At 49.0% G+C, this 27,918-nt stretch overlaps 1 protein-coding gene across 1 annotated transcript in view; it reads left to right on the top strand.

The window, feature by feature from the left end:
• LOC116985353 (phosphatase and actin regulator 1-like) overlaps positions 1-27,918 on the top strand; it is a 168,006-nt gene that overhangs the window by 120,117 nt on the left and 19,971 nt on the right. Inside the window, exon 3 of the mRNA XM_033040098.1 lies at positions 21,422-21,502. Within this exon, the coding sequence (XP_032895989.1) occupies positions 21,422-21,502 (81 nt within the window). The remainder of the gene's footprint in view (positions 1-21,421; positions 21,503-27,918) is intronic.

The raw sequence follows: 27,918 nt of genomic DNA, 5'->3' as shown, positions 1-27,918 counted from the left end.
GTTTTGGTCTCCTAATCTGAGGAAAGACATTCTTGCCATAGAGGGAGTACAGAGAAGGTTCACCAGACTGATTCCTGGGATTTCAGGACTTTCATATGAAGAAAGACTGGATAGACTCGGTTTGTACTCGCTAGAATTTAGAAGATTGAGGGGGGATCTTATAGAAACTTACAAAATTCTTAAGGGGTTGGCCAGGCTAGATGCAGGAAGATTGTTCCCGATGTTGGGGAAGTCCAGAACAAGGGGTCACAGTTTAAGGATAAGGGGGAAATCTTTTAGGACCGAGATGAGGAAAACATTTTTCACACAGAGTGGTGAATCTCTGGAATTCTCTGCCGCAGAAGGTAGTTGAGGCCAGTTCATTGGCTATATTTAAGAGGGAGTTAGATGTGGCCCTTGTGGCTAAAGGGATCAGGGGGTATGGAGAGAAGGCAGGTACAGGATACTGAGTTGGATGATCAGCCATGATCATATTGAATGGCGGTGCAGGCTCGAAGGGCCGAATGGCCTACTCCTGCACCTATTTTCTATGTTTCTATGTTTCTAATATGATCATGGCTGATCATCCACAATCAGTACCCCGTTCCTGCCTTCTGCCCATATCCCCTGACTCCGCTATCTTTAAACTGATTGTAGCTTTACCAATTCGGGACACACGCACACTTGGGACAATTTTAAATTTCTGCCAAACCAATTCAAATCTGTACGTCTTTGGAGTGTGGGAGGAAACCCACGCAAGTCACGGGGAGAACGTACAAACTCCGTACAGACAGCAACCGCAGTCAGGATCGAACCCGGGTCTCTGGCGCCGTGAGGCAGCAACTCTACCGCTGCGCCACCGTGCTACCCACTGATCGATTAGAATGATAAACAATAGGTGCAGGAGTAGGCCATTCGGCCCTTCGACCCATGATATTGATATTAATGCAGGATTAACGCAGCGGGTGAGGCAACATCTGTGGAGCTTCAGAATTATGAATGATGTGTTATCTTGAGTCACATTAATGCCACAGAGGTTTTTAATGAGCAGTTGGAGCACTGCGTCCAGGAGTTTTTGTAAATATTCATATAGACCTTGTTAAACACATCAAAAATTCAGAGTGATTATTAGTGGATGAGGCATAGCTTGTGGAGGCAGCAGCAGAATTCATCATTTCAACGGAGCATGACTAAACTGAATGATGTTGTTCAGGACATCACCGCATTTAGAATGGAGCAGGATAAAAAATAGAGATGGCAGAGAGAGAAAGCTTCTTGATTAGTACGGGGTTATGGGGAGAAGGCAGGAGAATGGGGTTAGGTGGGGGAGATGGCGGAGTAGGCTTGATGGGCCGAATGGCCTAATTCCCCTCCTAGAACTTATGAACTTTTGAAAGTGAACGTGAGGGGAACATGCACATACATTCTCTCTTTTGCTCTCCCTCTCTCCCTCGCGCTCTCTCTCTCATCCTCTCTCCCTCTTCTTTTCACCCTCCTTTGCCCAACTCGCTACTTCTCTCTCTCTCTCTCTCTCTCTCTCTCTCTCTCTCTCTCTCTCTCTCTCTCTCTCTCTCTCTCTCTCTCTCTCTATCTCTCTCTCTCTCTCTATCTCTCGCTCTTGCTTACTCCCTCTCCCTCGTCATGTCTCTCTCCCCCACTTCCTCTCTTTCTCACCGCTTCCCCAGCCTCGCTTACGTTCACTATTGCTCTCCCTCTCTATTCCCCCCCCCCCAGCTTTCCTGCCAATCTCTCCCTCTCACTCTCACTCTCCCTCTCACTCTCCCTCTCACTCTCACTCTCACTCTCCCTCTCACTCTCCCTCTCACTCTCACTCTCCCTCTCACTCTCCCTCTCACTCTCCCTCTCACTCTCCCTCTCCCTCTCCCTCTCCCTCTCCCTCTCTCTCTCTCTCTCCCCCCCTCACCCCCCTCTCTCCAGAGGTTTTCAGATGACTGCAATTCTGGGCTGCATAACAGAGGTGTAGTCAACAAATTTGTGGGATGGTGTGGGATAGAGTCGCCAACTTTCTCGCTCCCAAATAAGGGACAAAAGGTCAAAATACGGGACAAATTCCCCAGGGCAATTCGTCGACCAACTCGGCCTTGGCTGGCTGGGTGATGAGTTAGCCCGGGTGCTGGACTGCACACAAAGTCCAGCCGGCGGGGCCAGCTGGGGAGGTTTGGCCCGGGGGCCGCGTGACGTCGCGCGTGACAAATAACAATCAAACAAAACAACAAACAACAACCAAAAAACAGGAAGGCAGATTACTATCTAAATGACGTCAAGCTGGGAAAAGGGGAAGTACAACGGGATCTGGGGGTCCTTGTTCATCAGTCAATGAAAGTAAGCATGCAGGTACAGCAGGTAATGAAGAAAACAAATGGCATGTTGGCCTTCATAACAAGATAATAATAATAATGGATGGGATTTATATAGCGCCTTTCTAATACTCAAGGCGCTTTACATCGCATTATTTATTCACTCCTCAGTCACACTGGGTGGTGGTAAGCTACTTCTGTAGCCACAGCTGCCCTGGGGCAGACTGACGGAAGCGTGGCTGCCAATCTGTGCCTACGGCCCCTCCGACCACCACCAATCACTCACACACATTCACACACATTCACACACAGGCAAAGGTGGGTGAAGTGTCTTGCCCAAGGACACAACGACAGTATGCACTCCAAGCGGGATTCGAACCGGCTACCTTCCAGTTGCCAACTGAACACTTAGCCCATTGTGCCATCTGTCATCCTATGAGTTGAGTATAGGAGCAAAGAGGTCCTTCTGCAGTGCTACAGAGCCCTAGTGAGACCACAACTGGAGTATTGTGTGCAGTTTTGGTCTCCAAATTTGAGGAAGGACATTCTTGCTATTGAGGGAGTGCAGCGTAGGTTCACAAGGTTAATTCCCGGGATGGCGGGACTGTCATATGCTGAGAGAATGGAGCGGCTGGGCTTGTATACTCTGGAGTTTAGAAGGATGAGAGGGTATCTTATTGAAACATATAAGAATATTAAGGATTTGGACACGCTAGAGGCAGGAAACAAGTTCCCGATGTTGGGGGAGTCCAGTACCAGGGGCCACACACAGTTTAAGAATAAGGGGTAAGCCATTTCGAACAAAAATGAGGAAACACTTTTTCTCACAGAGAGTTGTGAGTCTGTGGAATTCTCTGCCTCAGATGGCGGTGGAGGCCGGTTCTCTGGATACTTTCAAGAGAGAGCTAGATAGGGCTCTTAAAGATAGCGGAGTTAGGGGATATGGGGAGAAGGCAGGATCTGGGTACTGATTGACTGATTGTGGATGATCAGCTATGATCATATTGAATGGTGGTGCTGTCTTGAAGGGCCGAATGGCCTCCTCCTGCACCTATTGTCTATTGTCTATTGATGTCGTGCGGCCCGAGCCAAAACCCCTCAGCTAACCCGCCGGCTTGTCTTTGTGTTCTGCTGCGGGCAAAGTCCGGCGCCCCGTCCAACTCATGAGCCGATGATCGGCCATGAGAAGGAGGGGTGGTGGTGGTGGTGTCGGCGGTAAGCGAAGGTCCGAAGGTCACACAGCTGGCCGGGCTGCCGACCGACCCACGGGGCCACGGGCGAGGCGCTGCTGCTGCTGCTGCTGCTGCTGCTGCACTCCATGGGCTGCACTACGTCGGGACGGGTGAGGCGGGGCCGGACACGGCGCTCTGACCCGACAGTCCCCTCGACCCGAGTAGTAGCGGTCAAATACGGGACAAGGGCGGTCCCGTACGGGACAAACCAATTTAGCCCAAATATACGGGATGTCCCAGCTAATACGGTCCTCGGTGTGGGCTGAATCACCTGCAGCTCAACACCGACAAGACTAAGAGTTTTGTGGTGGACTTTAGGAGGAGAGGAACACCCCTGTCCCCTGCCCCCATCAATGGTGTGAATGTGCAGTTTACCAGGGAGTACAAGTACCTTGGAGTGTACCTGGACAGTAAACTGGACTGGTCCAGGAACGCTGAGGCCCTGTACAAGAAGGGACAGAGCCGCCTGTACTTTTTGAGAAGGCTTCGTTCCTTCAACATCTGCAGTGAGATGCTGCAGATATTCTACCAATCAATGGTGGCCAGCGCCATCTTCGTCGCTGCCGTGTGCTGGGGCAGCAGGGCGAAGGATGCGGATGCCAATAGGATCAACAAGTTCATCAGGAAGGCTGGCTCCGTCCTGGGAGTGGAGTTGGATTCATGGGAGGTGGTCTTGGAGGGGAGGATGCTCCTCAAACTGTGGAACATCCTGGACAATACTAGCTCACCTCCTCTGTGACACACTGGTCAACCTGAGGAGCACCTTCAGCAACAGACTGGTCCCACCAAGATGCAGCACAGAACGCCACAGGAGATCCTTCTTCCCTGTGGCTACCAAACTGTACAACTCCTCCCCCTTCTGTCGTGGGGTAGACTGAGACTGACTCCCCCCGTCTCTCCCCCCCCCCCCCCCTAATCTTTGCACATCCCCAATCCTTTCCACTCATCACTTTAATTTCATGTTTCATGTATTTTGTGTTTTATACATGTTGGCAGATCAATTCCCCTCCTGGGATAAATAAAATTTGATCGTATCGGATCTCTTTTGCTCTTTCTGTCACTCTCTCCCTCTCGCTATCTCTTACTTCCTCTCCCTCCTTTTTCTCACTCCCTCTCTCTTGCCATCTCCCTCTCTCCCACCATTCCCTCCCTCTCTCTCCCACCTCTCCCTCTATCTATCTTAGAAACATAGAAACATAGAAATTAGGTGCAGGAGTAGGCCATTCGGCCCTTCGAGCCTGCACCACCATTCAATATGATCATGGCTGATCATCCAACTCAGTATCCCGTACCTGCCTTCTCTCCATATCCTCTGATCCCCTTAGCCACAAGGGCCACATCTAACTCCCTCTTAAATATAGCCAATGAACTGGCCTCGACTACCCTCTGTGGCAGAGAGTTCCAGAGATTCACCACTCTCTGTGTGAAAAAAGTTTTTCTCATCTCGGTTTTAAAGGATTTCCCCCTTATACTTAAGCTGTGACCCCTTGTCCTGGACTTCCCCAACATCATGAACAATCTTCCTGCATCTAGCCTGTCCAACCCCTTAAGAATTTTGTAAGTTTCTATAAGATCCCCTCTCAATCTCCTAAATTCTAGAGAGTATAAACCAAGTCTATCCAGTCTTTCTTCATAAGACAGTCCTGACATCCCAGGAATCAGTCTGGTGAACCTTCTCTGCACTCCCGCTATGGCAATAATGTCCTTCCTCAGATTTGGAGACCAAAACTGTACGCAATACTCCAGGTGTGGTCTCACCAAGACCCTGTACATCTGCAGTAGAACCTCCCTGCTCCTATACTCAAATCCTTTTGCTATGAAAGCTAACATACCATTCGCTTTCTTCACTGCATGCTGCACATGCATGCCTACTTTCAATGACTGGTGTACCATGACACCCAGGTCTCGCTGCATCTCCCCTTTTCCTAATCGGCCACCATTTAGATAATAGTCTGCTTTCCTGTTTTTGCCACCAAAATGGATAACCTCACATTTATCCACATTATACTGCATCTGCCAAACATTTGCCCACTCACCCAGCCTATCCAAGTCACCTTGCAGTCTCCTAGCATCCTCCTCACAGCTAACACTGCCCCCCAGCTTAGTGTCATCCGCAAACTTGGAGATATTGCCTTCAATTCCCTCATCCAGATCATTAATATATATTGTAAATAGCTGGGGTCCCAGCACTGAGCCTTGCGGTACCCCACTAGTCACTGCCCGCCATTGTGAAAAGGACCCGTATACTCCTACTCTTTGCTTCCTGTTTGCCAGACAGTTCTCTATCCACATCAATACTGAACCCCCAATGCCGTGTGCTTTAAGTTTGTATACTAATCTCTTATGTGGGAACTTGTCGAAAGCCTTCTGGAAGTCTAGATACACCACATCCACTGGTTCTCCCCTATCCACGCTACTAGTTACATCCTCGAAAAATTCTATAAGATTCGTCAGACATGATTTACCTTTCGTAAATTCATGCTGACTTTGTCCAATGATTTCACCACTTTCCAAATGTGCTGCTATCCCATCTTTAATAACTGACTAGCAGTTTCCCCACTACCGATGTTAGACTAACTGGTCTGTAATTCCCCGTTTTCTCTCTCCCTCCCTTCTTAAAAAGTGGGGTTACGTTTGCTACCCGCCAATCCTCAGGAACTACTCCAGAATCTAAAGAGTTTTGAAAGATTATTACTAATGCATCCACTATTTCTGGGGCTACTTCCTTAAGTACTCTGGGATGCAGCCTATCTGGCCCTGGGGATTTATCGGCCTTTAATCCATTCAATTTACCCAACACCACTTCCCGACTAACCTGGATTTCACTCAATTCCTCCAACTCCTTTGACCCGCGGTCCCCTGCTATTTCCAGCAGATTATTTATGTCTTCCTTAGTGAAGACGGAACCAAAGTAGTTATTCAATTGGTCTGCCATATCCTTGTTCCCCATGATCAATTCACCTGTTTCTGACTGCAAGGGACCTACATTTGTTTTAACTAATCTCTTTCTTTTCACATATCTATAAAAACCTTTGCAGTCAGTTTTTATGTTCCCTACCAGTTTTCTTTCATAATCTATTTTTCCTTTCCTAATTAAGCCCTTTGTCCTCCTCTGCTGGTCTCTGAAATTCTCCCAGTCCTCTGGTATGCTGCTTTTTCTGGCTAATTTGTACGCATCATCCTTCGCTTTGATACTATCCCTGATTTCCCTTGTTATCCACAGATGCATTACCTTCCCTGATTTATTCTTTTGCCAAACTGGGATGAACAATTTTTGTAGTTCATCCATGCAGTCTTTAAATGCCTTCCATTGCATATCCACCATCAACCCTTTTAGAATTAATTGTCAGTCAATCTTGGCCAATTCACGCCTCTTACCCTCAAAGTTACCTTTCTTTAATTTCAGAACCATTGTTTCTGAATTAACAATGTCACTCTCCATCCTAATGAAGAACTCAACCATATTATGGTCACTCTTGCCCAAGGGGGCACGTACAACAAGACTGCTAACTAACCCTTCCTCATTGCTCAATACCCAGTCTAAAATAGCCTGCTCTCTCATTGGTTCCTCTACATGTTGATTTAGATAACTATCCCGCATACATTCCAAGAAATCCTCTTCCTCAGCACCCCTGCCAATTTGATTCACCCAATCTATATGTAGATTGAAGTCACCCATTATAACTGTTTTGCCTTTGTCGCACGCATTTCTAATTTCCTGTTTGATACCATCTCCAACTTCACTACTACTGTTAGGTGGCCTGTACACAACACCCACCAGCGTTTTCTGCCCCTTAGTGTTTCGCAGCTCTACCCATATCGATTCCACATCCTCCAAACTAATGTCCTTCCTTTCCATTGCGTTAATCTCCTCTCTAACCAGCAACGCTACCCCACCTCCTTTTCCTTTCTCTCTATCCCTCCTGAATATTGAATATCCCTGGATGTTCAGCTCCCAGCCTCGGTCACCCTGGAGCCATGTCTCCGTGATGCCAACTATATCCTAATCATTAATGGCTATCTGCACGTTCAACTCATCCACCTTATTACGAATGCTCCTTGCATTGAGACACAAAGCCTTCAGACTTGTTTTTACAACGCTCTTACCCCTTATACAATTATGTTGAAAAGTGGCCCTTTTTGATTTTTGCCCTGGATTTGTCTGCCTGCCACTTTTACTTTTCACCTTGCTACCTATTGCTTCTTCCCTCATTTTACACCCCCTGCCTCTCTGCTCTTGTACCCATCCGCCTGCCACATTAGTTTAAATCCTCCCCGACAGCACTAGCAAACACTCCCCCAAGGACATTGGTTCAATTCCAGCCCAGGTGCAGACCGTCCTGTTTGTACTGGCCCCACCTCCCCCAGAACTGGTTCCAATGCCCTAAAAATTTGAATCCCTCCCCCTTGCACCATTTTTCAAGCCACGTATTCATCTGCAATATCCTCCTATTTCTACTCTGACTGGCCCGTGGTACTGGTAGTCTTGCTCTCTCTCCCACTCCCTCTCTCTCCCCCATCTCCCTCTCTCTCACACCTCTCCCACTCTCTCTCTCTCTCTCTCTCTCTCTCTCTCTCTCTCTCTCTCTCTCTCTCCCTCCCTCTCTCCCTCTCTCCCACCTCTCCCTCTCTCTCCCACCTCCCTCTCGCGCTCTCGTTCTCACTCTCCCACCTCTCTCTCTCTCCCATCTCTCCCCCTCTCTCTCCCACCTCCCTCTTGTGCTCTCTCTCTTGCTCTCTCTCTCCCTCTCTCGTACCTCTTCCTCTCTTCCTCTTTCTCTCTCTCTCTCTCTCTCTCTCTTTCTCTCTCCCTTCTCCCTTTCACTCTCTTTCCCCTATGTTCACAGTGAATGGTCGGGCTCTGGGGAGTGTTGTACAGCAGAGGGATTTAGGTGTTGGGTACATAGCTCCTTGAAAGTGGCGTCACAGTTAGATCGGGTGGTCAAAAAGGCTTTTGGCACATTGGGTTTCATCAGTCAGAGTATTGAGTATAGAAGTTCGGAGGTCATGTTAAGTTGAATAAGACGTTGGTGAGACCACATTTAGAATATTGTGTTCAGTTTCAGGCACCATGTTATAGGAAAGATATTGTCAAGCTGGATAAGGTTCAGAAAATATTTACGAGGATGTTGCCAGGACTACAGGGTGTGAGCTATAGGGAGAGGTTGAGCAGGCTGGGTCTCTATTCCATGGAGCGCAGGAGGATGAGGGGTGATCTTATAGGAGTGAATAAAATCATGAGGGGAATAGATCGGGTAGACACACAGAGTCCCCTGCCCAGAGTTGGGGAATCGAGGACCAGAGGAAAGGTGGGTGTATGGAAGGTGAAACGGGGAAATGTAATATGAACCTGAGGGGTGGGTGGGTGTATGGAACGTGCTGCTGGAGGAGGTAGTTGAGGTTGGCACTATCACAATGTTTAAGAAACAGTTAGACAGGTACACCTTGGCAGGACAAATCAAAATAGGACGTACATGATAAATGGTAGGGAATTGAAGAGCACAGTTGAACAGAGGGATCTGGGAATAACCGTGCATAGTTCCTTGAAGGTGGAATCTCATATAGATAGGGTGGTAAAGAAAGCTTTTGGTATGCTAGCCTTTATAAATCAGAGCATTGAGTATAGAAGCTGGGATGTAATGTTAAAATTGTACAAGGCATTGGTGAGACCAAATCTGGAGTATGGTGTACAATTTTGGTCGCCCAATTATAGGAAGGATGTCAACAAAATAGAGAGAGTACAGAGGAGATTTACTAGAATGTTGCCTGGGTTTCAACAACTAAGTTACAGAGATAGGTTGAATAAGTTAGGTCTTTATTCTCTGGAGCGCAGAAGGTTAAGGGGGGACTTGATAGAGGTCTTTAAAATGATGAGAGGGATAGACAGAGTTGATGTGATCAAGCTTTTCCCTTTGAGAATAGGGAAGATTCAAACAAGAGGACATGACTTCAGAATTAAGGGACAGAAGTTTAGGGGTAACATGAGTGGGAACTTCTTTACTCAGAGAGTGGTAGCGGTGTGGAATGAGCTTCCAGTGGAAGTGGTGGCGGCAGGTTCGTTGGTATCATTTAAAAATAAATTGGATAGGCATATGGATGAGAAGGGAATGGAGAGTTATGGTATGAGTGCAGGCAGGTGGGACTAAGGGAAAATAATTGTTCGGCACGGACTTGTAGGGCCGAGATGGCCTGTTTCCGTGCTGTAATTGTTATATGGTTATATGGTTAAATGGATAGGACAGGTTTGGGACCAAACGTGGGCAGGTGGGACTAGTGTAGATGGGGCATGTTGGTCTGTGTGTGAAAGTTGGGCTGAAGGGCCTGTTTCCACGCTGTATCACTCTATGACTCTATGAGATGAAAATCATGTATTGACGGGACACATGTATTCTGTATTTAACCAGGGATCAGGATCAGGTTAATTCAGCTCTTGTTTAGTTCTCGTGGCGACACGATGGCGCAGCGGTAGAGTTGCTGCCTCACAGCGCCAGAGACCCGGGTTCCATCCTGGCTACGGGTGCTGTCTGTACAGAGTTTGTACGTTCCCCCCCGTTACTGCGTGCCTTTTCCTGGATCTTCGGTTTCTTCCCACACTACAGGGACGTGCAGGTTCGTAGGTTAATTGGCTTGGTAAAAATGTAAATTGTCCCTAGTGTGTGTAGGATAGTGTTAGTGTGCGGGGATCGCTGGTCGGCGCGGGCCGAAGGGCCTGTTTCCGCTCTGTATCTCTAAACTAAACTAAACTAAGCTAAATAAGACAGAAATAACTTGTAATCTCACAGCAAGGAATTGTAGTCAATTGTGATTATAATGTGATCAAATTTACATTGTTCAAGAACGATGCACTTTAAATCATATTTAGAGTATTACATTTTGAATTGCTCTGTTTCATTATATGAGAAATGACACTGAATGATTAGACATTAGCTAAATAATGGCATACAGTACCCTCCATAATGTTTGGGACAAAGACCCATCATTTATTTATTTGCCTCCGTACTCCACAATTTGAGATTTGTAATAGAAAAAAATCACATGCGGTTTAAGTGCACATTGTCAGATTTTAACAAAGGCCATTTTTATACATTTTGGTTTCACCATGTAGAAATTGCTGCGGTGTTTAGCCTGCAGTCCTGTAAGTCTTTGGAGTGTGGGAGGAAAAGTCAAAGTCAATTTTATTCGTCACCTACAACTGAAGACCTCGGAGAAAACTCAGGCAGGCCACGGGGAGAACATGCAAACTCCGCACAGACAGCACCCGTAGTCGGGATCGAACCCGAGTCTCTGGTGCTGTGAGGCAGCAACTCTACCGCTGCGCCACGTTAAATTGTCCCTAGTCTGTGTGGGATAGTGTTAGTGTGCGGGGATCGCTGGTCGGTGCGGACTCGTCGGGCCGAAGGGCCTGTTTCTTCACTGTATCTCTAAACTAAACTAAACTAAAAATCTCTGGAGGAAAATATTAGATGATGTTTCAGGTCAAGACCATTCTTCAGACAGTTTTCCATACCTTTAGATTCTCTTTGTTAATCAATAAAATTAGATTAGTTTATTGTCATGTGTACCGAGGTGCAGTGAAATGCTTTTGTTGCGTGTAATACTGTCCCCAGAAGGACAATACATGATTACAATCGATCCATTTACTGTGTATAGATACATGATAATGTTTAGTGCAAGGTAAAGGCAGCAAAGTCCGATCAATATTAGTCCGAGGGTCATCAATGAGGTAGATAGTATATAGTCCCGCCCCCCCCCGACTCAGTCTAAAGAAGGGTTACGACCCAAAACGTCACCTATACATGTTCTCCACAGATGCTGCCTGGCCCGCTGAGTTACTCCAGCACTCTGTGAAACGTCACCTATCCATGTTCTCCAGAGATGCTGCCTGACCCACTGAGTTACTCCAGCACTCTGTGTCCATCTTCATGAGGGTAATAGATATGATCAATGCACAACGTCTCAATGGTACAATGGTGCTTATTATTGGGGGCGGGTGGGGGTAGGAGGGGTGTGCGGGCGGCAGGGTGTGTGGAGGGGGGGGCTGTGTGTGTCTGTTGGGGGGGGGAGGAGCCAGCGAGGCGGAGCAGAGGGGTAGTGGTTGGAATTGGCGGTGCGATGGGGATCCACAGCGGGCGCTGGTCGCTGGTCGTTCTCTGCCGTGATCAGAATCTCCGTTTGGAGACATCGACAACACCTCCGACTCCGGGCTTGGCTGGGTCTCCCACGCTGGGCTGGGCAGGGCTGGGTCGGGTTTCCGACACTGGGCTGCTGCTGGGGGCGAGGCTGCTTCGGGTCCCGCCGAAAGTCCGGTTGGAAACCTCCGCCGGCCACCCTCAGCTCCAATAAAGACGCGATGGCGCAGGAAGGGGCGGACCGTCCCGGGAAGAGACGAATCCGCTGGCGCTGACTGGCAGGAGAAGAGATCGATCTGCGAATGCGCGGTTTTTAAAATTGTTTAAACCTCGCTAACTTTTATGACATTCAACCGATTGGAACAAAACCTGATGCATTTGCCACACAGCAGAATGGTGAGTGCACTGGCGAAAAATCGTAGTGCTATCGCAAACCTTTTTTGCGCAAATAGAATGACCGCCAAACCGGAAGATAACAAGATCAGAGTTTTAGTTATCAATCAATATTTATTACATGTCATTTGAACCTCAGTGAGGCTCAAACGAAACTCCATTTCCACAGCCATACAAACAAAGACAATATCCTACAGACACACACACAATTCAATTTATAAAAACATCCATCACAGTGAACCCACTGTGATGGAAGGCAAAGTCTTTTCTCTCCCCTGTTCTCATTTCTCTCCCGATGTCGAAGCCCCAGGCGGGCGATGATAAGTCCCACGGCCATTTCAGGCCGTGCCGGGCGATGTACAGCCCCGCTGCCGGTCTAAATGTCACAAAGTTGGAGCCCCCGGCGGGCGCTGGAATGTCCCACGGCCATGAAGCCGCGCCGGGCGATGTACGGCCCCGCTCCGGGTCGTTCCAAACCCGCGACACGGGCTAGAGAAGTCGCGTTGCGGGAGCTCCGGAGAGCGGTCTCTCCACCCGGACCCGCGAGCTTCCGATGTCCCAGTCCACCGGACCTGCGGCTACAGCTGGAGCCTCCGAGCCCCAGTCGGGCCGCAGCAGCGAGTCACCACCGCTCCCCACGCTCCGAGGCCGGCCAGCCCCACGATGGTAAGTCCGCAGCTCCGCAGGCTCCGTGACTGGAGCCTCCAGGTCGTTCAGTCTGGAGGCCGCTCCACGGTGCTAGGCCCCAACGACAACGGAGACCCGACAGGAAAAAGGTTGGGTCTCCCGTACAGGGAAGAGATTTTAAAAAGTTTTTAACTCTCATTGTGTTCAATTTCCATCACATAATAAACATCCACGGAATAGGCCATTATTTTCCCCTCCCATTTCCACACTGACCTTTCTGTCCTGGGCCTCCTCCATTGCCAGAGTGAGGCCCCACGCAAACTGGAGCAACAGCACCATATATTCTGCTTGGGTAGCTTACACCCAGCAGAATGAACGTAGGCACAAAGTGCTGGAGTAACTCAGCGGGTCAGGCAGCATCTCTGGAGAGAAGGAATGGGCGACGTTTCGGGTCCATTCCACCTGCAGTATGAACTTTGTACTGTTCAGCTTTTGGTAATACCCCACCCCCACCCACACCCCTCTCTTTCTCCACTGAGAGTCATAGAGTGACACAGCGTAGAAACAGGCCCTTCGGCCCATCTAGCCGACACGGCCCTAACCCTAATGCCCCATCTACACTAGTCCCACCTGCCTGCGTTTGGCCCATATCCCTCTAAACCCATCCTATCACATCCCAGCAAAACCAAGGAACTGATTGTGGACTTTGGAAGGAGTAGGAGGGGGACCAACAGCCCCATTTATATCAACGGGTCGATGGTTGAAAGGGTCAAGAACTTCAAATTCCTGGGCGTGCACATCTCTGAAGATCTTTCCTGGTCTGAGAACACTAACGCAATAATCAAAAAAGCTCATCAGCGCCTCTACTTCCTGAGAAGATTACGGAGAGTCGGTTTGTTAAGGAAGACTCTCTCTAACTTCTACAGGTGCACAGTCAGAGCATACTGACCGGTTGCATCGTGGCTTGGTTCGGCAATTTGAGCGCCCTGGAGAGGAAAAGACTACAAAAAGTAGTAAACACTGCCCAGTCCATCATCGGCTCTGACCTTCCTTCCATCGAGGGGATTTATTGCAGTCGCTGCCTCAAAAAGGCTGGCAGTATCATCAAAGACCCACACCATCCTGGCCACACACTCATCTCCCTGCTACCTTCAGGTAGAAGGTACAGGAGCCTGAAGACTGCAACAACCAGGTTCAGGAATAGCTACTTCCCCTCAGCCATCAGGCTATTAAACCTGGCTTGGACAAAACTCTGATTATTAATAACCACTTTCTGTTATTTGCACTTTATCAGTTTATTTATTCATGTGTGTATATATTTATATCATGGTATATGGACACATTTATCTGTTTTGTAGTAAATGCCTACTATGTTCTGTGTGCTGAAGCAAAGCAAGAATTTCATTGTCCTATCAGGGACACATGACAATAAACTCACTTGACTTGAACTTGAACTATCCATGAGCCTGTCTAAATGTTTCTTAAATGTTGGGATACTCCCAGCCTCAACTACCTCCTCTGGCAGCTTGTTGCATACACCCACCACCATGTGTGAAAAACGTACCCATCAGGTTCTGATTAAATCTCACCCCCCTCACCTTAAACCTATGTCCTGTGGTTCTTGATTCCCCTCCTCTGGGCAAGAGACTCTGTGCGTCTACCTGATCTATTCCTTTCACTTCCCCAGTGACATGGCTTCTTTCCACTTTTACACGCACCTATCAAACTCGAGTCCAACAGGTAGAGCAAATGGGAAGATACAGAGCGCAGAATGTAGTTCTAAGCATTGTAGCGCATCAGTTCCAGAGACAAAGTCCAATGTCCACAATGGGGTAGAGGTGAATCAGACAGTACCTTAGCGTATGGAAGGACCGTTCAGAAGCCTGATAACAGAGGGGAAGAAGCTGTTCCTGAGTCTGGTGGTGCGCGCTTTCAAGCTTCTGTACCTTCTGCCGGACGGGAGCGGGGAGAAGAAGGAATGATTGGAGTAGGAGAAAAAGAACATGGAACAAGGACACAAAATGCTGGAGTATCTCAGCGGGACAGGCAGCATCTCTGGAGAGAAGGAAGAGGTGACGTTTCTGGTCGAGACCCTTCTTCAGACTGAGAGTCAGGGGAAAGGGAAACGAGAGAAACGGTCTTCAGGAGCGGGGATGCAGACCCCTACAGGTAGGCCAAGTACAAGCTGAGAAGAGGAATCAGAGCTGACAAGGAAAGTACTCTGAGAAGTTGAGGAGCAAATTCTCAGGTAGTGACTCTTCTTCAGTTTGGAAGGGCTTGCAAGAAATTACCAGCTACAAGAGGAAAGCCCCCCGCTCTTTGGACAATCGTCAGCTGACCAACGAGAGTGTTGCACATGGCCCTGGCGTGTAACAGATATTTAAATCGGTTCACGGACTCGCCAGCCGCCTGTAACTTCTGCAGCGTGGAAGAGGCTGTGTTCCACCCCTGAACCAATATCTGAAGGGGCTGCTCCTCAAGTTCTGGTTGCATTATAGTCCCATGATTATGGTGTTTGGGCACAGGGCAGGGAGTGGGGAGGGCCAATCAGGGGGATGGGACCTCTCTGTCGGTCTGTCCCGGGGCCTGGCCAAGATGGCCATTGGCGGGTCCAGGCAGCGGGCAGTCATTGGTCAGGCTAGAGTCAGCTGCCTGCCCCTCTTCCGGGCCTACATTCGTGCCGGCGTGTCCCTGGAGCTGTAATATTTGGATATCTCTTTGTTGGTGTCTGACTTGGAAGAATGAGCTATCTATTCATTGTGTTTCTCTCCATGGGAGAAAGTTAAAGGATCAGCTGTGTGACGACTGAGAATATTGTGTGGGACAGAGACAGTGGCAGCTGGCACTTCATTGTACCCAGTTGCTAATTATAGTTGCAACCTCCACTGACAGCCAGTCTTATTTTGGAACAGTGCTTGGTCAGATAGGGCTCTTAAAGATAGCGGAGTCCGGGGATATGGGGAGAAGGCCTGAACGGGGTACTGATTGTGGATGATCAGCCATGATCACAGTGAATGGCAGTGCTGGCTCGAAGGGCTGAATGGCCTACTCCTGCACCTATTGTCTATTGTCTATGGTCCAATGATTCTTTATTATAACATCATAATGGGCCTGTCCCACTTGGCGATGTTATTTCGGCGACTGCCGGGATCATTGACTGACGAAATACGCGGCGTGACGGCATATTGGCGCGCAGTGTTTTTTTCAAGTGTCGCAATTTTTTTTGTCGCCGCTGGATTTTGAAATGTTCAAAATCTTTTGGTGATGCTGATATGACGCCAACAAAATCGCCAAGTGGGGCAGGCCCTTAAGTGATAGGAGCAGAATTTGACCCACCGAGTCTACTGCGCCATTCAATCACGGCTGATCTATCTCTCCCTCCTAACCCCATTCTCCCTCCTAACCCCATACTCAATCCATCAAAGACAAAAGAGCTGGTCGTTGACTTCAGGAGGAAGAGGAGAGAGGAACCTGCTCCCTTATACATCAAAGGAGACATGGTGGAGAGAGTCACTGGCTTTAAATTCCTGGGAATAAACATCTCCCAGGACCTCAAATGGCAAATGAACACCGTCACTCTCTTGAAGAAGTCACATCAGCGGCTGTATTTCCTGAGGTCTCTGCGGAGAGCAAACGTCTCACAGCCGCTGCTGCTGTCCTTCTACCGATGCGCCGTGGAGAGTATCCTCTCCTATGGAATCCTGGTGTGGTTTGCTAGCTGTACTGTGGCTGAGAGGAGGGCGTTGCAGGGAATTATAAAAACTGCGCAGAACATTACAAACGCCCAACTGCCCTCCTTGGATGACATATATAGGGCCCGATGCTTGCGCCGGGCCACAAATATCAAGCAGGACACATCCCACCCTGCCAACCACCTTTTTACTCTGCTACCCTCTGGGAGGCGATTCAGGACTCTGAAGGCTCGCACCGGTAGACTAAAGAATAGTTTCTACCCATGTGCGATAAAAGAGCTAAATTCCAACAGAGAATGCTGGGGAAGCAAAATATAATTCCAAGAAATGCCGCCAAATTCTTTTAAATTCTTTTAAATTCTTTTAAATTCTTTTAAAATACCTATTTATTTTTTACTAATAAGTGTACATATGTGTGAATGGTTGTCGTGTTTGTATTTTTTTTTAATTTTTTTTATTTTTTATTTTATTTTTTTTTAACCGGAGGAGATGTAATGGAATTTCGTTGCACAGTATTGTGCAATGACAATAAACGTATTCATTCATTCATTCATTCTCCTGCCTTCTCTATAACCCCTGACACCCGCACTAATCAAGAATCTGTCTATTACCACGTGTGCCTGCCACAACTGCCCCCTTCGGCAGCTCGATCCATGCACCGACCACCTTTTGTGTGGATAAAGTTGCCCCTCGGGTTCTTATTCCCCTTTCATCCTCAGTTTAGTTTATTGTCACATGTACCGAGGTACAGTGAAAAGCTTGTGTTGCGTGCTAACCAGTCAGCGGAAAGACAACACATGATTACAATCGAGCCGTCCACAATGTACAGATACATGATAAGGGAATGATAAGGAGACTTCTGTTTACTTTTTTTAGTTCAGAGATACAGCCCAGAAACAGGCCCTTTGGCCCACCGAGTCCGCGCCGACCAGCGATCCCCGCACACTAACACTATCCCGCACAGACTAGGGACAATTTACATTTATCCCAAGCCAAATTACGTACAATCCTGCACGTCTTTGGAGTGTGGGAGGAAACTGAAGATCTCGGAGAAAACCCAGGCAGGTCACGGGTAGAACGTACAAACACCGTACAGACGGCACCCGTAGTCGGGACCGAACCCGGGTCTCTGGTGCTGGGAGGCAGCAACTCTACCGCTGCGCCACCGAGCCACCCAGATGCTGCCTGATCCATTGTTACTCCAGCATGTTGTCTCTTATCTTCGGTGTAAACCAGCATCTGCAGTTCCATCATACACTCTATTCTCCTCATGATGTTTGACCTTATTTAGCTAATGTCTAATCATTCTGTGTAATTTCTCAGTTTGCTGTTCATATAATGAAACAGAGCAATTCAAAATGTAATACTCTAAATATGATTTAAAGTGCACCGTTCTTGAACAATGTAAATTTGATCACATTATAATCACAATTGACTACGATTCCTTGCTGTGAGATTACAAATTATTTATGTCTTATTTAGTTTAGTATAGTTTAGAGATATAGTGCGGAAACAGGCCCTTCGGCCCACCGAGTCCGCGCCGACCAGCGATCCCTGCAAACAAACACTATCCTACACACACTAGGGACAATTCACATTTATACCAAGCCAATTAACCTACAAACCTGTACGTCTTTGGAGTGTGGGAGGAAACTGGAGCTCCTGATGAAAAGGCACGGCGCAGGTCACGGGGAGAACGTGCAAACTCTGTACAGACAGCACCCGTAGTCGGGATTGAACCCGGGTCTCCGGCGCTGAATTTGCTGTAAGGCAGCAACTCTACCGCTGCGCCACCGTGGTCTCTGGTCGTTGATTCCCTTACTCTGGGCAAGAGACTCTGTGCACCTGCCCGATCTATTCCGCTCAGAACCTCTGCAATTGAAGTGACTTCCCACTGATACAGTGGGTGACACAATTCACAGGTTGTCTCATCTTCTGTTCTATGTTGTCCATTCAATCCGCTCCCCTCATTCCACTTCTACTTCTTTGATGAAACGCTGTTGGAATGCCAAGATCTGTAACGTTTTAGAGGCTCTTAATTAGACAATAGACAATAGGTGCAGGAGTAGGCCATTCGGCCCTTCGAGCCAGCACCGCCATTCAATGTGATCATGGCTGATCATCCCCAATCAGTACCCCGTTCCTGCCATCTCCCCATATCCCCTGACTCCGCTATCTTTAAGAGCCCTATCAAGCTCTCTCTTGAAAGTATCCAGAGAACTGGCCTCCACCGCCGTCCTGTGGAATTCTCTGAGGCAGAGAATTCCACAGAATCACAACTCTCTGGGTGAAAAAGTGTTTCCTCGTCTCCGTTCTAAATGGCTTACCCCTTATTCTTAAACTGTAGCCCCTGGTTCTGGACTCCCCCAACATCGGGAACATGTTTCCTGCCTCTAGCGTGTCCAAACCCTTAATAATCTTATATGTTTCAATAAGATTCCCTCTCAATCTTCTAAACTCCAGAGTATACAAGCCCAGCCGCTCCATTCTCTCAGCAACCTAATGTGTAGGGGATATATTTTTTAACACCTCGATTGTAATGCAATGGTGAGAAAATGTGCCTTTATTAATAATAGTGTTTTATTATTAATGTTTAATGTTTTATGTGTCATTCTTAACTGTCACTGTGTGTCATGTTGTCACTTGCGGGCGGAGCACCAAGGCAAATTCCTTGTATGTGAATACTTGGCCAATAAACTTATTCATTCATCATTCATTCATTCATTCTACGAATGTTGTGGCTTAGTTTAAAGATACAGCGTGGAAACAGGCCCTTCGGCCCGTCGAGTCCGAGCCGACCAGCGATCCCCGTAAACTGGCACTATCTTGCACGTGGCTGATCAACCATGATCATATTGAATGGCGATGCTGGCTCCAAGGGCCGAATGGCCCACTCCTGCACCTATTGTCCATTGGGACAATTTACAATTTTACCGAAGCCAAACCTGCATGTCTTTGGAGTGTGGGAGGAAACCGGAGCACCCGGAGAAAACCCACGCGGGTCACGTGGAGAACGTACAAATCTAAATCTGAAATTGAATCGAGCCGTCCACAGCGTAAAGCTCGTCAGAAATGTTGCTGCTGGGAGTAGAGGGTTAAATGAGTGGAGCGATCGTAAAGCGGGATTGCAGATACACTTCTGGGACCAGCACGCAGAGAGTGGCCAGAGTTGGCTACCATCTTGGATCAAGTCTATGACTCTTTGACTTATAGGACAGATGTAGTCAAGCTGGAACGGGTACAGAGATAATTTACAAGGATATTGCCAGGACCTGAGGGCCTGAGCTGTCGGGAGAGGTTGATTCGGCTGGGTCTCTATTCCCTGGAACGCAGGAGGATGAGGGGTGATCTTATAGAGGTGTGTAAAATCATGAGAGGAATAGATCGGGTCGACTCACAGTCTCCGGCCCAGAGTAGGACCAGAGGGCACAGATGTACGGTAAAGGGGAAAACATTTAACAGGGAACATTACACGGATAACTTTTTCACACAGAGGGTGGGGGGTGGATGGAACAAGCTGCCTGAGGAGGTAGCTGAGGCTGGGACTATCCCAACGTATAAGAAACAGTTAGACGGGTACATGGATAGGACAGGTTTAGAGGGATATGGGCCAAACACAGGTAGGTGGGACTAGTGTAGATGGGACATGTTGGCCTGTGTGGGCGAGTTGGGCCAAACAGCCTGTTTTCACATTGTATGACTCAGTGTCTGTGAGTCTCTGTGTGTTCGTGTCTCCGTGACTCTGTGGCTCGGTGAGTCTGTGTCTCTGTGTCTCTATGACTGTGTCTCTGTGCCACTGTCATTCTGGGACTGACTCTGTATCTCTGTGTCTGTGTCTCTGTGTCTGTGTCTCTGTGACCCTCTGCCTCTGTGTCTCTGGGACCCTGTGACTGACTCTGTGTCTCTGGGACCCTGTGACTCTGTCTCTGTGACTCTGACTGTGTATCTGACTGTGACTGTGTCTCTGTGATTCTTGGACTGACTCTGTGTCTCTGTGACTCTGTGACTGTGACCCTGTGTCTCTGTGACTCTGTGACTGTGTGTCTCTGTGACTCTGTGACTGTGACCCTGTGATTCTGTGACTGACTCTGTGTCTCTGTGTCTCTGTGTCTCTGTGTCTCTGTGTCTCTGTGTCTCTGTGACTCTGTGACTCTGTGACTCTGTGACTCTGTGTCTCTGTGTCTCTGTGACTCTGTGTCTCTGTGACTGTGACTGTGTCTCTGTGACTCTGTGTCTCTGTGTCTCTGTGACTGTGTCTCTGTGTCTCTGTGACTGTGTCTCTGTGTCTCTGTGACCCTGTGTCTCTGTGACTGTGTCTCTGTGTCTCTGTGACTGTGTCTCTGTGTCTCTGTGACTGTGACTGTGTCTCTGTGTCTCTGTGACCCTGTGTCTCTGTGACTGTGTCTCTGTGTCTCTGTGACTGTGTCTCTGTGTCTCTGTGACTGTGACTGTGTCTCTGTGTCTCTGTGACTGTGTCTCTGTGTCTCTGTGACCCTGTGTCTCTGTGACTGTGTCTCTGTGTCTCTGTGACTGTGTCTCTGTGACTCTGTGACTGTGTCTCTGTGTCTCTGTGTCTCTGTGACTCTGTGACTCTGTGTCTCTGTGTCTCTGTGTCTCTGTGTCTCTGTGTCTCTGTGACTCTGTGTCTCTGTGACTGTGTCTCTGTGTCTCTGTGACTCTGTGACTCTGTGTCTCTGTGACTCTGTGTCTCTGTGGCTCTGTGACTCTGTGACTGTGTCTCTGTGTCTCTGTGTCTCTGTGTCTCTGTGTCTGTGTCTCTGTGACTGTGTCTCTGTGTCTCTGTGACTCTGTGTCTCTGTGTCTCTGTGACTCTGTGACTGTGTCTCTGTGTCTCTGTGTCTCTGTGTCTCTGTGACTCTGTGTCTCTGTGTCTCTGTGTCTCTGTGTCTCTGTGGCTCTGTGGCTCTGTGACTCTGTGTCTCTGTGACTCTGTGGCTCTGTGTCTCTGTGGCTCTGTGGCTCTGTGACTATATCTCTGTGTCTCTGTGTGTCTGTGACTGTGACTCTGACTCTCTCGTTTTTGGTTTCAGCTCTGGAAAGGAAGATCTCCACGCGGCAGAGTCGTGAGGAGCTGATCAAACGCGGAGTGCTGAAAGAGATTTTTGAAAAAGGTGAGTCCTCGGATCGGAAAGTGGGTCCATGGATCGGAAACGCTGGGATATTTCTTGCTCTGAACAAACGTCCTGACCTGAAATGTGGTCTGACCATTCGCTCCCCAGATGCTGCCTGACCCGCTGAGTTACTCCAGCACTCTGTGATTTTCTCAGGATTCTAGCATCTGCAGTTCCTTGCGCCTCCTTACCATGGGTGTCGTTTAGTTTTAATTTAATTTAGTTTAAATCTAGCTCAGTTTATCTCACGGGCCTGTCCCACTTACATGACTTTTTCAGCGACTACCAGCACCTGTCATAGGTTGCCGAAAATGTCTCTGTGACTCTGTGACTCTGTGACTCTGTGACTCTGTGTCTCTGTGTCTCTGTGACTCTGTGTCTCTGTGACTGTGACTGTGTCTCTGTGACTCTGTGTCTCTGTGTCTCTGTGACTGTGTCTCTGTGTCTCTGTGACTGTGTCTCTGTGTCTCTGTGACTCTGTGTCTCTGTGACTGTGTCTCTGTGTCTCTGTGACTGTGTCTCTGTGTCTCTGTGACTGTGACTGTGTCTCTGTGTCTCTGTGACCCTGTGTCTCTGTGACTGTGTCTCTGTGTCTCTGTGACTGTGTCTCTGTGTCTCTGTGACTGTGACTGTGTCTCTGTGTCTCTGTGACTGTGTCTCTGTGTCTCTGTGACCCTGTGTCTCTGTGACTGTGTCTCTGTGTCTCTGTGACTGTGTCTCTGTGACTCTGTGACTCTGTGACTGTGTCTCTGTGTCTCTGTGACTCTGTGACTCTGTGTCTCTGTGCCGAAAATGTTCAACGTTGAAAATCCAGCGGCGACCAGAAAGACGCTACGACTCTTTGCGCGATTGAGGAGACGACTCACGGCCGTACAGGCGACGCCCTGGCGACATGTCGCGGGGGTGAAGCCCGTACGGTCGTGAGTAGTCGCCTAAAGAGTTGTACCTTGTTCTGGTCTCCGCTGGATTTTTAACATGTTGAACATTTTCTGTGACTCTGTGACTCTGTGACTCTGTGTCTCTGTGAAGGAAACGCCTACAGCCTTGTATCTACCTTAGGTTCGCAGTCAGCATCATTTTAGAAAGCGTTTTCATCCACAGTGGAGTTTCAAAGCCTCTGCGTATCTGTTTTTTTCCCCCCAAAAGGACTGATTACTTTCTTACAAAGTAACTTTCCAAAGTGATTAACTTTCCAACACTCCTTTGATGTGTCAACTGTCTTCCATTCCAACCCCGATTGCAGCAGTATTTTTCGAGTTATGACTCTCTCTCTCTCTCTCTGGGCTGTGAATTTTCCGTCACCACATTGAGGTCTTTGATGTGCAGCGACCATCCTCTGTTTGAAAGGAAGCAGCAATCCTCTAAAGCAGCTCAACTATTATACAAACACAGGAAATTGTCAGGGAATAGGTTTCACTGAAGATGGACGCAAAATGCTGGAGTAACTCAGCGGGTCAGGCAGCATCTCTGGGGAAAAAAAGGAATAGGTGACATTTCGGGTCGAAACCCTTCTTCAGACTGAGAGTGACGGGGGAGGGAAACTAGAGATATGAAAAGGTAGCGTGGAATCAGGCCCAACTTGCCCACTCAGACCACCATGTCCCATCTGCACTAGTCCCACCTGCCCACGTTTAGCCTATATCCCTCTAAACCTGTCCTATCCTTTACTTGTCCAACTATCCTTTAAATTGCTGCCTCAACTACTTCTTTTGGCAGCTCGTTCCACACACTCACCACTAGGGTTGCCAACTTCCTCACTCCCAAATAAGGGCAAAAGGTCAAAATACGGGACAAATTCATGACGGCAATTCGTTGAGCAACTCTGCCGTGGCTGGCTGGGTGAATGATGAGTTGGCCCCGGGTGCTGGACTGCACACAAAACCCAGCCGGCGGGGCCAGCTGAGGGGTTTTGGCCCGGGGGCCCCGCGATGTCACTCACACAAAGTCCAGCGCCCCGTCCAACTCACGAACCGATAATCGGCCATGAGAAGGAGGGGTGATAGTGGTGTCGGCGGTAAGCGAAGGTCCGAAGGTCAGACAGCTGGCCGGGCTGCCGACCGACCGACGGGGCCACGGGCGAGGCGCTGCTGCTGCTGCTGCTGCTGCTGCACTCCATGGGCTGCACTACGTCGGGACGGTTGAGGCGGGGCCGGACGCGGCGCTCCGACCCGACAGTCCCCTCGACCCGAGTAGTAGCGGTCAAATACGGGTCAAACCAAATTAGCCCAATATACAAGATGTCCCGGCTAATACGGGGCAGTTGGCAACACTACCATCACCCTCTGTGTGGAAAAAGTTACCCCTCAGCTTCATTTAAGAAAGAACTACAGATGCTGGAAAAATCGAAGGTAGACAAAAATGCTGGAGAAACTCCGCGGGTGAGGCAGCATCTATGGAGTCTGAAGAAGGGTCTCGACCCGAAACGTCACCAATTCCTTCACTCCATAGATGCTGTCTCACCCGCTGAGTTTCTCCAGCATTTCTGTCTACCTCAGGTTTATTTTAAATCTTTCCCCTCTCACCTTAAACCTTTGTCCTCTGGTTCCTTTACACTGTGTGAAAGGCTCTGTGCGTTCACCTTAATCATGATTTTATATGCTCCAGGGCATAAAGCATCCCAGCCTGCTCAACCTCTCCCCGTATGTAGCTCAGGCCCTGGAGTCCTGGCAACATCATCGTACATCTTCTCTCTGGCGAGTTCACCATCTCCATAAATCCTGCTTTGATCGTAGTTTCATTGGTAGGGGGTTCTTACCAAAAGTAGAAGGCAGCACAGAGTGGCCACACTGGTAGATAGTGGCAGAGAAGACGTTACACGTGACGAAGTTGTAACGTGGGCGGCATGTTTGTACGTTCTCCCCATGACCTGCGTGGGTTTTTTCTCCAGGTGCTCCGGTTTCCTCCCACACTCCTAAAGTTGTACAGGTTTTTAGGTTTAAGAAGGAACTGCAGATGCTGGAAATTGGAAGGCAGACAAAAATGCTGGAGAAACTCAGCGGGTGAGGCAGCATCTATGGAGGGAAGGTGGGTGAGGAACGAAGGGAAATAGGCCACATTTCGGGTCGAGACCCTTCTTCACTCTCCAGAGATGCTGCCACACCCCCTGAGTTTCTCCAGCATTTTTGTCTACCAGGCTTGTAGGTTAATTGGCTTTGGTAAAAATGTATAAATGTAACTTGTCGCTGGTGTGTTTAGGACAGTGTTAATTTTAGTTTCGTTTAGAGATACAGCGCGGGAACAGGCCCTTCGGCCCACCGAGTCCGCGCCGCCCAGCGATCCCCGCACACTAACACTATCCTACACACACTAGGGACAATTTACCGTGGCACCGTGGTAGAGTTGCTGCCATACAGCGCTTGCAGCGCCGGAGACCCTGGCTCGATCCCGACTACTGGTGCTGTCTGTATGGAGTTTGTACGTTTCCCCTGTGACCGCGTGGGTTTTCTCCAAGATCTTCAGTTTTCTTCCACACTCCAAAGACTCCAAAGACGTGCAGGTACGTAGGTTAATTGGCTTTTTGTATGTATAAATTGTCCCTAGTGTGTGCAGGGTAGTGTTGATGTGCGGGGATCGCTGGACGGTGCAGGCTTGGTGGGCCGAAGGGCCTGTTTCCGCGCTGTATCTTTAAACTAAACTAAAGTAAACACGTATGATACGTTTGCCAACGTATAAGATTAGAAGCAGGAAACATGTTCCCGATGTTGGGGGAGTCCAGAACCAGGGGCCACAGTTTAAGAATAAGGGGTAAGCCATTTAGAACAGAGACGAGGAAACACTTTTTCACCCAGAGAGTTGTGAGTCTGTGGGATTCTCTGCCTCAGAGGGCGGTGGAGGCCGATTCTCTGGATACTTTCAAGAGAGAGCTAGATAGGGCTCTGAAAGATAGCGGAGTCAGGGGATACCGCTCTCTCTGAAAAAAAGTGTTTCCTCGCCTCTGTTCTAAATGGCTTACCCCTTATTCTAAAACTGTGGCCCCTGGTTCTGGACTCCCCCAACATTGGGAACGTTTCCTGCCTTTAACATGTCCAAACACTTAACAATCTTATATGTTTCAATAAGATATCCTCTCATCCTTCTAAACTCCAGAGTGTACAAGCCCAGCCGCTCCATTCTCTCAGCATATGACAGTCCCGCCATCCTGGGAATTAACCTTGTAAACCTACGCTGCACTCCCTCAATAGCAAGAATGTCCTTCCTCAAATTTGGGACCAAAACTGCACACAATACTCCAGGTGTGGTCTCACTACAACTGCAGAATATACCCCCACGTGCAGGCAGAGGGGATTAGTTTAACTTGGCATCATGTTCGGCACGGACATTGTGGGCTGAAGGGCCTGTTGATGAACTGTTCTTTCCCGTGTACAGTTAATGAATCATCCTTAATCCTCGCCGATGGTCATTACTGTTTAGTGTCTGAGCTCAGAGTATAATTCCAGACATTTTAGATGAGGGTCACCATTAGCATGTGGAGAATGTTGCAAACAGATTGGTTAATTGAGCAAGGTTTAATGAGGCAGAACAAAATTTGTCTTCTTCCTTAACCACACTTGTCATCGAAGCAGAGCTGGAGATTTGAGGCACCTTGTCACTGTCCACTGGGAAGATTATTCAGGAAGAGGCGCAGTGGTGGCGCAGCGGTAGAGTTGCTGCTTTACACTCTGCTTTCAGTGCCAGAGACCCGGGTTCAATACCGACCACGGGTGCTGTCTGTACAGAGTTTGTACGTTCTCCCTGAAAGTAAGCATGCAGGTACAGCAGGCAGTGAAGAAACACAAATGGCCTTCATTGCGAGAGGATTTGAGTATAGGAGCAAAGATGTCCTACTGCAGTTGTACAGGGCCCTGGTGAGACCACACCTGGAGTATTGTGTGCAGTTTTGGTCTCCAAATTTGAGGAAGGACATTCTTGCTATTGAGGGAGTGCAGCGTAGGTTTACCAGGCTCATTCCCGGGTTGGCGGGACTGTCATATGATGAAAGAATGGGTCGAACTGGGCTTATTTTCACTGGAACTTAGGAGGATGAGAGGGAATCTTATTGAAACATATAAAATTCTTAAGGGATTGGACAGGCTAGAAGCAAGAAAAATTTTCTCAATGTTGGTAGAGTCCGAGACCAGGGGTAACAGTTTAAGAATAAGGGGTAGGCCATTCAGGACTGAGATGAGGGAAAACTCTTTCACCCAGAGAGTTGTGAATCTGTGGAATTCTCTGCCTCAGAAGGCAGTGGAGGCCGGTTCATTAGATGTTTTCAAGAGAGAGTTAAATTTAGCGCTTAGGACTAATGGAATCAAGGGATATGGGGAAAAAGCAGGAACGGGGCACTGATTTTGGATGATCAACTATGATCATATTGAATGGCGATGTTGGCTCGAAGGTCCGAATGGCCGACTCCTGCACCTATTTTCTATGTTTCTATCTTTGGATTCCCTATCACGTCCCAAAGACGTGTAGGCTTGTTGGTTCATTGGCTTGGTATAAATGTAGGCGGTTCCTAGGATGGTGTCCATATGCGGGGATCGCTGTTCAGCGCGGACCCGATGGGCCAAAGGGCCTGATTCTGTGCTGCATCTCTAAACTAAACTGAACTAAAGAGAGCTGAGGGGCGGCACAGTGGCGCAGCAGGTAGAACTGCTGCCTCACAGCCCCATGTTCGATCCTGATCTCGGGCGCTGTCTGTGTGTGGAGTTTGCAATTTCTCCGCGTGTGTTTTTCTCCGGGCACTCCAGTTTCCTCACACACACACACACACACACGAGACATCGGAGGCTTCGACCGTGGGCTCTGTGGACTCTGTAGGTAGGGGGCGCTGCAATGGCAGCAGCCCTGTCAGCAGCGCGTTAGTTTTAAAGTATGTTTTTGATGTTTCTCGGTGGGGTGTGTGGGGGGGGGGGGGGGGGGGGGGGGGAAACCGTTTTGGCCGCCTCCTCCACGGAGAGGCGACTTTTTCCAGGTCGCCTCCCCCGTGGCCTAACAGCAAGGATCGGCGCGGCCTTTCCCGGAGACGCGCCCGGGGCTTCAGCGGCGGGCGCAGCGTGGACTCTCGGCGTGGAGCGGGCTGGGGCTCGCTGGAGGGGAGCGCTCCGTTTCGCTGGCCCGGGGCAGCCGGCAGCCTGAAGCCGCGGTCTGCAGAGCTCCAGCTGGCGCGGTGTCTACAGCCCGGCATCCCTCGTGAGGGACCCAGGGGAAGAAGAAGCCATCACTGCCGGCCCACGGCCAACTTCTACTGCAGGCGCGGTGGCGACTTACCATCACCCCTGGAGGGGAGCTTCGACCGCCGGCCCTGCTTCTGGCTGCGGCGCGGCGCGGCAGGAACCTTAAATTTTCGACCGCCGGCCTGCGGCCTACACCAACCTGAAGCCGCGGTCTCCGGTGGGGTAGAGCCGATCCTGGACTTACCTTGCCTTTGACTTTGTCCT

Source organism: Amblyraja radiata, chromosome 2 (assembly GCF_010909765.2).
Source record: "Amblyraja radiata isolate CabotCenter1 chromosome 2, sAmbRad1.1.pri, whole genome shotgun sequence".
Taxonomy (NCBI): Eukaryota; Metazoa; Chordata; class Chondrichthyes; order Rajiformes; family Rajidae; genus Amblyraja; species Amblyraja radiata.
This window is presented reverse-complemented; position numbering and strand designations above follow the sequence as displayed.